The 12,101-nt window shown below is 53.8% G+C and overlaps 1 protein-coding gene across 1 annotated transcript in view; it reads right to left on the bottom strand.

Annotated features, from left to right (window-relative positions):
• LOC102979253 (fatty acid desaturase 6) overlaps window positions 1-8,738 on the bottom strand; it is a 15,068-nt gene extending 6,330 nt beyond the window's left edge. Inside the window, exons 1-2 of the mRNA XM_024130512.2 lie at window positions 8,526-8,738; window positions 7,697-7,863 (exon numbers count right to left, since the gene is read on the bottom strand). Coding sequence (XP_023986280.1) covers window positions 7,697-7,863; window positions 8,526-8,688 — 330 coding nt within the window. The 5' untranslated portion in view covers window positions 8,689-8,738. The remainder of the gene's footprint in view (window positions 1-7,696; window positions 7,864-8,525) is intronic.
• Between the last annotated feature and the right edge of the window lie 3,363 nt (window positions 8,739-12,101).

The raw sequence follows: 12,101 nt of genomic DNA, 5'->3' as shown, positions 1-12,101 counted from the left end.
GTCCGGAGCCTGTGTTCCGCAACGGGAGAGGCCACAGCAGTGAGAGGCCCGCATACCACAAAAAAAGAAAAAAAAAAAAAAAAAAAGAAACGTCAGCTGAATGCAGCAATCTGCACTTCCTTCTGGCCCAAGCTCCACATCTCCTCACTGACCGCACTTTGAGTAGCGAGGCCAGAAACGACCTGGGGCCTGAACCCTACCAAGCGTGGTAAGAACTTGACCGTCAGGGGCCTGGTAAGGCCAGGTGCTCAGCCACATGCCCAGACCCGGGAATGGCGGGCGGGGGCGGGGATGAGCCACCTGTGTGGTCCGACGTAAGACATGATTTGTGACTCGGCACAGGCTTCCAGAGTCCGTGTGCTTTGCCTTTTTATATAACTAAGAAGAGATGTGGGGCTGTTTCTCTAAGACTGGAATTCTCCCTCCCATCTAGATGTTCTTTCCAGAAGAAGAAGGAACGTGGTGGGTTTGGGAGAAGGAGAGATTGGACGTGGACTGCGGTGTGTCTCACTTGCACCCATCAAGGGGCGGGAGGATGTAGCCACGTGCTACAGACGATCCTGCCGTACGGGATTATTTACAGGTCTCACCCAAGGGGATTTCCCATCCAGACCCAGAGAAAGTTCCAGAAGCTTCTTGATATCGCTACCCTCTGTACCCTCAGGAAGACTTAAGAGCCTAGACCTCTTAGCCGCACTCAGGCTCTGCAAGTGGCCAGAGTGTGTGCGGGGCGGATGTCAGTATAATTCCTCTGGACATCCCCTCTCAGCTAAAATCAGAGGCCCCAGACCTCTCACTCATTCATTTAGTTGTTTTTTCACTTAAGCATCCTCAGACCTCTGCCAGCAGGCAAAGGTAGTTGTCTAATATTCTCCTCTTCTATTTTTTAAACGGACAATACTTTGCAGGATTAAAAACCATCATTATAAGATTATCACACAAAGCTGGTCTTCAAATAGGTCACTTTACTGGATTGGAAGGGGAGGGGCAGGACGAGGCAGGTGACGGGCCGGAGGCTGTAGGTGTGGCCACTGGGAGAGGTGAGGAGTGGGAGAGCAGGGACGGAGGGAGGGATCTGGGGGAGGGTGAGGAGTGGGAGGAGGAGGAGGCATCAAGACGAGGGCCAAGTGTCCAGCTCAAGGCCTGGGGCATGGTGGGGTCACTGCAGAGATGGGGCAGGAGAAGAGGGCCACAGGCATGGACCAGGTGAGAAAGGGGCTGGGGGTCATCGCAGCGGCAGCATCCCGCAGGCAGGAGGGACTCCAGGCTGGAGTCTGCCCAGCCTCCATTCCTCCCTCCAGACCCGCTCTCACTGATCCCAGGGCTGAGCAACCCCTTCACACTGGCTTCAGAGTTTGCGGGGTGGTGGGGTGCCTCTGAGGCTCCACAGGCCTCAGCAACTGGTTTGTCAGATAAAGTACAGAGCACCCACGTAAATTAGAATCTCAGATAAACAACCGATCATTTTTTATAGACATATATCCCAAACACTGCCTGCACTTCTTGTTTATCTGAAGACCAAAGTTCACTGGGCATCCTGGATTTTTTTTTCTTTTTTTTTTTTTTGGCTGTGTTGGGTCTTCATTGCTGTGCACGGGCTTTCTGTAGTTGTGGCGAATGGGGGCTACTCTTTGTTGAGGTGCGCGGGCTTCTCACTGTGGTGGCTTCTCTTTGTTGCACAGCATGGGCTCTAGGCGCGCAGGCTTCAGTAGTTGTGGCACGCGGGCCCAGGAGTTGTGTACTCTTTGTTGAGGTGCGCGGGCTTCTCACTGTGGTGGCTTCTCTTTGTTGCACAGCATGGGCTCTAGGCGCGCAGGCTTCAGTAGTTGTGGCACGCGGGCTCAGGAGTTGTGGCTCGCGGGCTCAGTAGTTGTGGCTCACGGGCTCTAGAGCGCAGGCTCAGTAGCTGTGGCGCACGGGCCTAGTTGCTCCACGGCATGTGGGATCCTCCCGGACCAGGGCTCTAACCCATGGTCCCCTGCATTGGCAGGCGGATTCTTAACCACTGCACCACCAGGGAGGTCCTGCATCCTGGATTTTTATTTGCTACATCTGGCAGCCCTACTCAGTGAGAACACAAGTCCCTGAGCGCGAGTCCTCGGGTACCACGCGGGCTCTCCCGCTAACAGTGATGTGTTAGCACCTTTGGATAACAGAGGGGCCGCAGTGAGGGTGGAAGCCAGAGGAGCCTGGAGTGCCTCATCCTGCTGGGAGCGGCCTGGATGTGGTCGGGGCTGATCCTATCAAGCGGCTCTCGTGAAATTCTTTCCCTTTTCAGGCCTCGTCCCTAGAAACTCCCAGCTCCTGTGCTTGGCTCATGGGCCTCCTTTTCCCCTTTTCACCAGAGTCCCCATGAGATTCTAGTGACTCCAGGTCTCTGTGGGTCCCTCATGCACTATGCTCTTCCCAGATCCATGCCTTTATCTGTACCTCTGCTCAGCCTGCAGCCACCTTCCCGCTTCTGGGCCTGGGAGCAGGAGCCCTGTCCCGGCAGTGTCTCCTCTGGACACTCTCACCAGGGGTTCTCGGCACTATTGACATTTGGGACCAACACTGTCTCAGCCCCCAAAGCTCCGCAGCAAACCCAGCCTCCCTCCAATCTCCCCTCCCAACTGGGCAGCCACTGGGCCCCTGGGAGCAGCCCCACCCTTTTCCCTCCAAGCCCCTCCCCCTAGGGACACTCCTCAGACTAAGTGCTGCCACCCACAGATGACCACCTGATCCTCCTCCAGGGTCCTCAGCCTCTGGGGGCCAGTGGGCAAGCCCACCCAGAGGCAGGCTTTTAGAGACCCTCAGGAGTTGGAATCACCACGAGAACCCTTAAAAGTACATTTTGCAAATCTGCACATGCGATAAAATGGCGCGCGCACACACACACCCCAATGTCAACGTCCTGGGTTTGCTGTTGAATGACATTTACATAAATATAACTATTGGGGGAAACTGGGTGAAGGATCCACTGGACCTCTGTCCTCTCTGATCTATTTTTGCAATGTCCTATGAATCTATAATTTTTTCAAAAATAAAAAGGTTTTATTTTTTTCTAAGTATATTTTGTACTGCAGATCTGAGTTTGCCTGCTAAATAATTCTTTTAATTAAAAAACTTAAAAATCACAGCGGCGCAAACTCAGATTACCACCCCTCGGGGGTCGGGAGGGGCCGAACAGAAGATCAGAGGCGGCCCAGAGGATAATGGCCACCCTGAACTCGTGGCAAGAGAACGTTCGTTCGGGCATCATGACCAGGCTGGGGGTTCTCGGCTCTGTTTCCACCACCACCACACGGGACTGGAACAAAGGTGACGGCATTTCCCTGGGTGACAGCCCTCCCCCAGGGCAGAGCTGGCCTGTGCTCTCTGTGGATCATCTGTGGCTCCAGCCCCGTAGCACAAAGCCGACTTCAGAAGGAGGGTTTGAAGTTGAGACACAGTGGAGCTTAGTAACTGGTACAGCCTGTTCCCTCCTACTCAGGGGAACATCTTGATAGTGAGTGACTGGCAAGGGAGTCCCTAAAGCCCTCTTGACTGCAGGAGTTAATCTTTCCCAACTAAAAATAGAGTTGTCATATGATCCTGCAATCCCATTCCTGGGCATGTGTCTGGAGAAAACTATAATTCGAAAAGATACATGCACTGCAATGTTCGTTGCAGCACTATTTACAACAGTCAAAACAGGGTAACAACCCAAATGCCCGGTGACACATGAATAGATAAAGAAGATGTGGTGCATATATACTATGAAATACTACTCAGCCATAAAAAAGAACGAGATAATGCCATTTGCAGCCACATGGATGGACCTAGAGATTATCATACTAAGTGAAGTAAGTCAGACAGAGAAAGATAAATACCGTACGATGTCACTTATATGTGGAATCTAAAATGTGGCACAGATGGACTTAGCTACGAAACAGAAACAGACTCACAGACACAGGGAACAGACTTGTGGTTGCCAAGGGGGAGGGGGGAATGAGGGAAGGATGGATTGGGAGTTTGGGGTTAGCAGATGCAAACTATTATACATAGCATGGATAAACCACAAGGTCCTACTGTATAGCACTGGGAACTCTATTCAGTATCCTGTGAAAAACCAGAATGGAAAAGAATATGAAAAAGAATGTGTGTGTGTATACATATATAAATACATATATATATATGGAAAACTGAATCACTTTGCTGTAGATAGAAATTAACACAACATTGTAAATCAACTATATACTTCAGTAAAATAAATTTTAAAAAAATCTTTCCCAAGCTTCAGTGCTTAACCCATGGGGGCCTGCCCGCCCCAGCCTGCCCCCCACATTCCTGTGGCCTTTGACTGGCAGTCCCCAAGGATATAACTGGTAGTCCCTGTGACATAGCCCAGGCCAGGGTGATCAGTGGGCAAGGCAGAGGGTCAGAAGTACACTAGTAGGGGAAATGGAACATTCTGGTGTAGACTGGAAATGGGTCTTCAGAGGGAAGTTCATCCTGGTGTGGGTGAACTTCCTGGTATATGATTTTGGAAACTTTTGCAGAGAAACAACAGCAACTTGGATGTCAGTCACCCCCTCCATCCTGCCTGCTCCTCCCCTCAGATCTGATGGGTCAGAGTGACCTGTCTCACCGCCAGCTCTTGACAGCAGACCTTCAGACAAACCAGGCAAAAGCTGGGTGCCCCAGGAAAGCCAGTGACATTCAGCTGACAGCTGAGGCTGCAACTAGCGGACTAGATTCTTCTATAGTGACGCTGCCACCTGAGGGTCACGGTTTGGGAAGAGCACAGGCAGCCAGCAAGAGGAGGATTAGAGAGACAACAGGGCGCGGCAGACGGGGAGAGCCAGGGATCCAAGAGGGTCCCAGGTCGTCCGCTGAGATCCTGCATGTCGAGAGCTGGTCCTTTGCGTGATGCAAAGGACAGGTGGTGGTCCAGGGCCTGAGCAAACAGCCCCCTCAACACACACACACACACACACACACACACACACACACACACACACACGGCTCCACTGAGCTTTGCATAAGTTGGTCAACCTTTCAGTTAAATATAAACCGCCAGCAGACAAAACAAAACAAATAACAACAAAAAATCACTAACCCTGGGACTAGCCTGGTGGTCTGGTGGGTAAGACTCCACGCTCCCAATGCAGGGGGCCCGGCTTCGATCCCTGATCGGGAACTAGATCCTGCATGCCGCAACTAAGAGTCCGCATGCTTTACCTAAGGTCCCGAGTGCCACAACTAAGACCCCACGCAGCCAAAATAAATAAATAAATAAATACATTTTTCTTTTAAATTACTGACCCTTTCCTTGCAGTTGACTGTGTTCCCTCCAGAGGAAAAAAAAAAAAAAACAAAGAAACTTGTTACTTCGAAGCAAACATTGAAGAGTCAGGCCCAAACCCTAAATGCAGATCTAGGATGTCTCGTTTAATCCTCATGCAGGCTTCACGAGGGAGGTAACGTTATTATTCTCATTTATTAGGTGAGGAAACTAACACTTAGATGCTGGTCCAAAGGCAGCCATTGTGTCCAAAGTGCCCCTGACGCTGTCCCCTGCCTGGCGGACAAGACCCAGGACTCCACTCGCCCCACCCATGCCACGGGCTGAGGAGGTGGAGCCACCCCTCCTTCTCACTGCGAGCTGGATCTTCCCCAGAGGGTGGCCAGAGCCATGCCTTGATGGGGGCGTGGAAAAGTGGAGGCCTCCCACTCACAGTGGCCATCTGAGAAATTTGTGAGCTGCCCGCAGCTGATTGCAGCATAGCAGCCTCTGTCACAACATGGGGGTGGCAGCCAAGTGCCCCCCACTATGGGGGGGCTCACCCACCTCTAGGCTGTGACCCTCCAGCAGCTGGCTCTTCCCTGGACCTTGTCCCCCCATCACCTGCAGGGTCATCATCAACAAATATTGAGTTCAGCCCTGTGCCAGGAGCTAAAGGGACAAAGAGGCAAAGATGAGGCCACTGCCCTGGGTCCCAGGGGACAAGAGGAGGTGCAGCCACCAGGCTGCCTGGCTCCTTCAGGGTGGGCCACGCGCTCTGGTTCGCCTGGAGCCCTCCAGCTGGGGAGCCTGGGAAGACTCCTCCTTCTCAGCTGCCCCCAGGCCCCTGGGACTCAGTGCAGCTTTGTCAAATCCACACAGAGCTAACCCTCCCTCTCATGGGACTGCCTAACATGCCCGGTTCCTCCCCTGCCTGTGATGACAAACTTAGGGGGCATCTGACCCTGGCTCCAGGGTTGGGCCTGCACCTTAGAGTCTGCCTGGGACCAGTGCCCAGGGGTCCCCGGAAAGGAGAGTGTCTTGAAATGGACCCTGAGGACCCATTGGTTCCCCCTTGTCCTTGGCACTTTAGAAATGTGTGCAAGGGACTTCCCTGGTGGTTCAGTGGCTAAGACTGCGCTCCCAATGCAGGGGGCCTGGGTTCGATCCCTGGTCGGGGAACTAGATCCCACACGCCGCAACTAATAGGAGTTCCCACGCCCCAACTTAAAAAAAAAAAAAGATCCTGCAAGCGGCAACTAAGACCCGTGCAGCCAAGTAAATAAATAAATACTAAAAAAAAAAAAAAAAGAAAAGAAAAGAAAAAGAAATGTGTGCAGGTGGGAGAGATGGGTTTGGGGAAAATGAGGGCAATGGAGAGTTCTGGGTAGGAAATGCTTCCTCTCACCCAACCAATGCAGTATAATTTTATAAAACGTCGTGTGTGTGTGTGTGTATGTACAGTTATGTAGAGTTTTATAAAGTTATATAGCTTTATTAAAAGTTAATAACTGAGAGACTTCCCTGGCAGTCCAGTGGTTAAGACTTCGCACTTCCACTGCAGGGGGCACAGGTTCGATCCCTAGTCGGGGAACTAAGATCCTGCGTGCCACGAGGCGTGGCCAATAAATAAATAAAAGCTCTTTTAAAAAGTTAATAATTGAGTTAATTGGTCATGGTAACCAGTTCCTGGCAAAAAAGGGATGTTTCTGGTACCAGCTTTCATATTAGTTCATTAGGGACATGGGTGGCCACGGGAGAGGCCGCCTGGAAAGGAGGGAAGGGGCTCTCAGAAGAACTGGGAGGCCTGAGACCTGGCTAGAGAGAAGGGCAACCTGGCCAGAAACCTTTGCCTTCCTGACCGTGCCCATAGGTTGAGGCAGCATGGGGAGGGGGTGGAAGCAGGGGTCCAAGGGTCAGGAGAGAGGAGGCGCCTTCCTGGTACAGCCCTGGGGAAGCAGGGGGCTTCTAGGATGGCTTGGCCATTGTCAGGTGTCGGGAGATGGCAGAGCTGGGGTGCTGTGACCCCAGTCCCCTGCTTCCCTGCCCTTTGGTCCGTGGTTCACATCCTAAACCCTGATTGCAAAACCAGGAGGCCCCGAAGGTGTAGCCAGGACCTGCCAACCACAGGCGTCCTGGTGGGAGGAGGAAGCTCTACCACCCTTGGCCCAGGGCTGCAGAGAGGCGAGCCGGTGCCCCCAGGAGAAACGGGTGCTCAGACCACATCGGCTGCCACAGTTAAATACTCTTCATTCCTCATGCAGCCCTCTACCCTCTCAGGGGCTTGGGGACGTGCACACACACAGACACACACCCACCGTAGTGAAGGCTGCACACTTGGGCCCACAGGCCACAGCTGCAGCTGCCGGCCCTCGAGGGCACACACAGCTGCACACACCTGGATTCTCACACACAGTACCAGCAGCTGCTCCCACCCAGTCCCAGGCTCACCTCCACAAAGAAAAGCACCCAGATCTGGCTCCAGCGTTTGGACTCGGTGAGGGCTCCATGAGTGGCAAGGTGGCTGCCCTTGACAGTGAGCGTGTAGTGGCACACACCCAGGACGGTGACGCCCAGGGCAAAGACCAGGAGATTCTCGGAGCGCAGGCACAGGAACCCTGCGTGGAGAGGGGAGAGCTGGTGTAGGGGGAGTGGTAAGAGCAGGGCCTTTCCCTGGTTCTTGGAGATCTGGGCCCAAACAACCCAGCCCGCACCCCTGGGATCCCAGGCCAAAGCGGGCCCAGTCCTGAGGACTGCCACAGACAGCGGTGAGGCGGGTCCCGTGATGGCCTGAGGGGCATGGGTTGGCTCTCTCTACCGGATTTGGGACAAAACAGCCCCACTGACTCACCAAGGAGACGCTGGGAGTCTTGATTCTGCGCCCCAGCCAGAGGAGTGATGGTGTGGAGGGCATGGGGGCGGGGGGTCCAGGCCAGGAGAAGTCCAGGGAACGCTCCCATCCTCCCTCTCCCTCCCCCACCCCATCCCTGGTGTCCCCTTGGAGCATCCTCTCCTTCCCCGGGCCACCTCATCCTTCCCTGCCTCTCCTTGACTCGGCTCAACTTTCCCCTCCACTGCCCTTCGTGCCATCAGGGCTCCTCTGGGGACACAGGCAGGACACCCCATCTAGACTTTCGGGGTTGACCTTCTGTCCTGGGGTCCCGGGCACGCGCCGTCTACCCCACCCCGCCGCCCCCCAGCCCTCTCCGTCTCCCTCCCCCGCCTCCCACCGCCCCCATCCCAGCCGGGCCCCTGACCGCCCTGGCCCCGTGTCCCTCACCGGGTGGCAAGGCGAGGAGGCTGAGCGCGAGGATGGCGCAGTCCACGCCGTGGCGCTCCCACCACGAGCTCACCCTCACCACGTCCTGGACCCGCACCTCCAGCTCGCGCAGCAGCGCCTCGGCCCCGCCGCCCGCACGGAGCGCGCCCGGCGCCGGCTCCATGGGCTCCGCGCGGCGGGCTCGGCGCCCGCGGAGGACTCGGAGGAGCCGGAGCGTCTGCGGCGCGGGGCGGGCAGGCGTAGAGCGCGAGCTGGGGCGGGCCGGGGCGGAGTCACGCGCGCCGCCGGGATCACCCGCCCCCGGGGTCAGGGCGCGTGCCGGGCGCCGCGCGCGGCGGCGACCCGGCCCGGGGCCCCCTCCTGGCGGGCAGGACCGGAATCGCCGCAGGAGGAGCGCGCAGATGCGCGGGGGTGGGGAGGCCATCCGGAGCCAGAAGCAGCTCGCGGTCCAGGGGCCCCGGCGGGGGCGGGGCGGGGGCACAGAGACCCCAGGGCAGACCCCCGAGGGCCTCCCCTGATTGCCTGATCTCAGGTAACTCCCTCGCGTTCTCCCGGACCCCGCACCCCGCTCGGGTCTGTGGTACCGTTTTTATCCCATAGCTTAAGTATTTTTCTCAGGAGCACTTAGCGGACTCTCCCACACAAGACACGGACGTTCGTTCCCTGTCTCCGCCGACAGACTGGACGCTGGTGCCGAGAGGCCTCGCTTTGCCGATTTTGCTCAAGCTGTGTCTTCAGTACCTTAAACAGTGCACGAAAATATTTTTGAATTCATGGGACAGAAAATTCAAGGCCTCACTCTACCCAGACCAGTGGGGGAGAGGGGGCACCCCTTTGAATCCGGCTTTAGCAGCGGTGACCCGTGGAGGGTTGGCTCCCCAGCCCAGTGGCTTTGGGGGCGAGAAGGGATAGCTATAGAGAAAACACGTTCAGAGCTCACCATTCCAGGTGGGGTCCCTCTGCAGTGCCGCTCCCTCGGGGGCGGTGCCCGGGTCTGAAGGCCAAGGCAAACAGCCCCCAAGACTCGGGAGCAGCAGCCGTCCTAGCCCTTCCCCTCAGCCCAGGCGCCGACCCAGCGCTGCTGGAGGCTGGCCTTGGCCCCAGGAGCACAAGCCACTGTGTTCTGCAAACACCCTTCTCGGCTCCTGAGGGTCCTTTCTCCTTTTTCTTTTTTGTTTAACTTTCCCCCCGGTTTTCTATTGAAGTCCCTTTAAAAATGAGGTCTGGGGTGGTGAGGGCAGAAGCACTGGCCTCAGGAGACCTTTGGAGAGGGGGAGGGGGAAGAGAGGAAGAGATGGAGGAGAAGTCTGTGAAAGAGGGTCAGGAACACTTAAGACTTTGATTCCTCGGTCTTCCTTGGCGTTTTCCTTCACGATTTCTTATGAGTTTATCCCTCCAGTTTTTTATAAAAGGGCAAGATTTCTTTACCAGGTTGGTATTCAAAAGGGCTTACGATTTAATAGGCCAGTTCTCAGCACACACACGTCTGGCCCCTTACAGTTCACCACTGACTTCCAGGCACTTATTAGGTTTGGTGTGTTCCCCACAACCCTGTGAGGATGACATCATCCCCATTTGATTGATGGGGGCCCGGATCCGCCCACAGTCACCCCACAGTTATTAAATGGCAAAACTAGCCCTCAAATCCAGGAAGGCTCCTCTAAATCCAGTCATCTTTTGTTTTTATCAGAGATTCTTCCTTCTCAAACATACTAGCATTTTCAGGGACGGGATACCTACAATTTTTTCTTAGTTAATTAATTTTATATATTTATTTTTGGCTGCATTGGGTCTTTGTTGCTGTGTGCGGGCTTTCTCTAGTTGTGGCGAGCGGGGGCTACTCTTCGTTGCAGTGCGCAGGCTTCTCATTGCGGTTGGCTTCTCTTGTTGCGGAGCACAGACTCTAGGAGCACGGGCTTCAGTAGCTGTAGTGTGCAGGCTCAGTAGTTGTGGCACGTGGGCTCAGTAGCTGTGGCACACAGGCTTAGTTGCTCCGCGGCATGTGCGATCTTCCTGGACCAGGGCTAGCACCCGTGTTCCCTGCACTGGCAGGTGGATTCTTAACCGCTGCGCCACCAGGGAAGCCTGATACTTACAATTTTTAAAAGGATATTTGATATTAACATGCAACATTGTAATTCTATAAGGGCGGAATCCTACTGCTTTTATTCTATAGACTGGGGAACTTCCTGGTATCAGGAAGCCCCTCTCCAGGCCTGGGCTGCCCTCTGGATCTCTAAGTGGTGCTGGAAAGAGGCAAATGCTGTGTCCAACAGGAGCAGAGGCGGACGAGTATTAGAGGAGCTCAGAGGAGCAAAGAATCCCCATGGGCTGGGGCTAACTGGTAGCCTCCTTGGAGAGAAGCAGACTTAATTTAGAACAGAGTTAAAACAAGAGGGTACTTTGGGTGTAGATGGCAGGGGGAGGGGCTGTGGGTTGGGAGATGGGGGGATAAACAAAAATCCGAAAGACTTGAATAGACAGTTCACCAAAGAAAATGTACAAATGGCCAATAAACACATGAAAAGATGCTCCATGTCATTAGTGTCTAGAGAAATGCAAATTAAAATCTGAATGAGAGAGCCCTTCAGGCAGGGAGTATGGCTAGAAATAAATAGCGGGGCAGCTCTAAGCATTGGCAAGGGCATGTGGGGTAACTGACCTCTCATTCGTTGTTGATGTGAGTAGAAAGTGGTACAAACCCTTTGGAAAACAGTTTGGCAGTTCCTTTTAAGGTAATATACACTTACCCTATGACCCAGCAATTCAGCTCCCAGGTATTCACCCAACAGGAAAGAAAACGAGTCCATATAAACACGTGAACCTGAACAATCATCGCAGCATTATTCGTTATAGCCAAGCTGGAAACAGAGAATGGAGAATGGACACGGCAGCTATGATACACTCACACAACCTACACGATAAAAAGGAGGAGTTGGCGCAGGCAACAGTGTAGATGAGCTGATAGATGTAATCTCACAGACATTATGCGGAGGGTAAGAAGATACAGTTACTTTCTATGATCCCTTTTATAAATTCAAGAACAGGCAGAACTAATATATAGTGATAGAAATCAAATCAGGGACTTCCCTGGTGCCGCAGTAATTAAGAATTTGCCTGCCAACTCAGGGGACACGGGTTCGAGCCCTGGTCCGGGAAAATCCCACGTGCCGCGGAGCAACTAAGCCCGTGCGCCACAACTAGAGAGCCCATGAGCCTCAGATAAGACCCGATGCAGCCAAATAAATAAATATTTTTTAAAAAGAAGGAAATAAAATCAGTCCTTGCCTAGGGAGGAGTGGGTGGGGGACATTCATTACAAAGGGACATGAGGAAACTTTCTAGGAGGAGGGAAATGATCTGTATCTTGATTGTGGCGGTGTTTACGTGGATGCATACATCTGTCAAAAGTCACTGACATGCACACTCAAAAATGGGTGCATTTTATTATAGTTAATTACACCTCAATAAAGTCAACTAAAGCAACAACAAAACAGCAAAGCAAATATTTCCCTTTAAAATTCAACGGGTTGGGGCTTCCCTGGTGGCGCAGTGGTTGAGAGTCCGCCGGCCGAT

This window comes from Physeter macrocephalus, unplaced genomic scaffold (assembly GCF_002837175.3).
Source record: "Physeter macrocephalus isolate SW-GA unplaced genomic scaffold, ASM283717v5 random_14, whole genome shotgun sequence".
Classification (NCBI taxonomy): domain Eukaryota; kingdom Metazoa; phylum Chordata; class Mammalia; order Artiodactyla; family Physeteridae; genus Physeter; species Physeter macrocephalus.
This window is presented reverse-complemented; position numbering and strand designations above follow the sequence as displayed.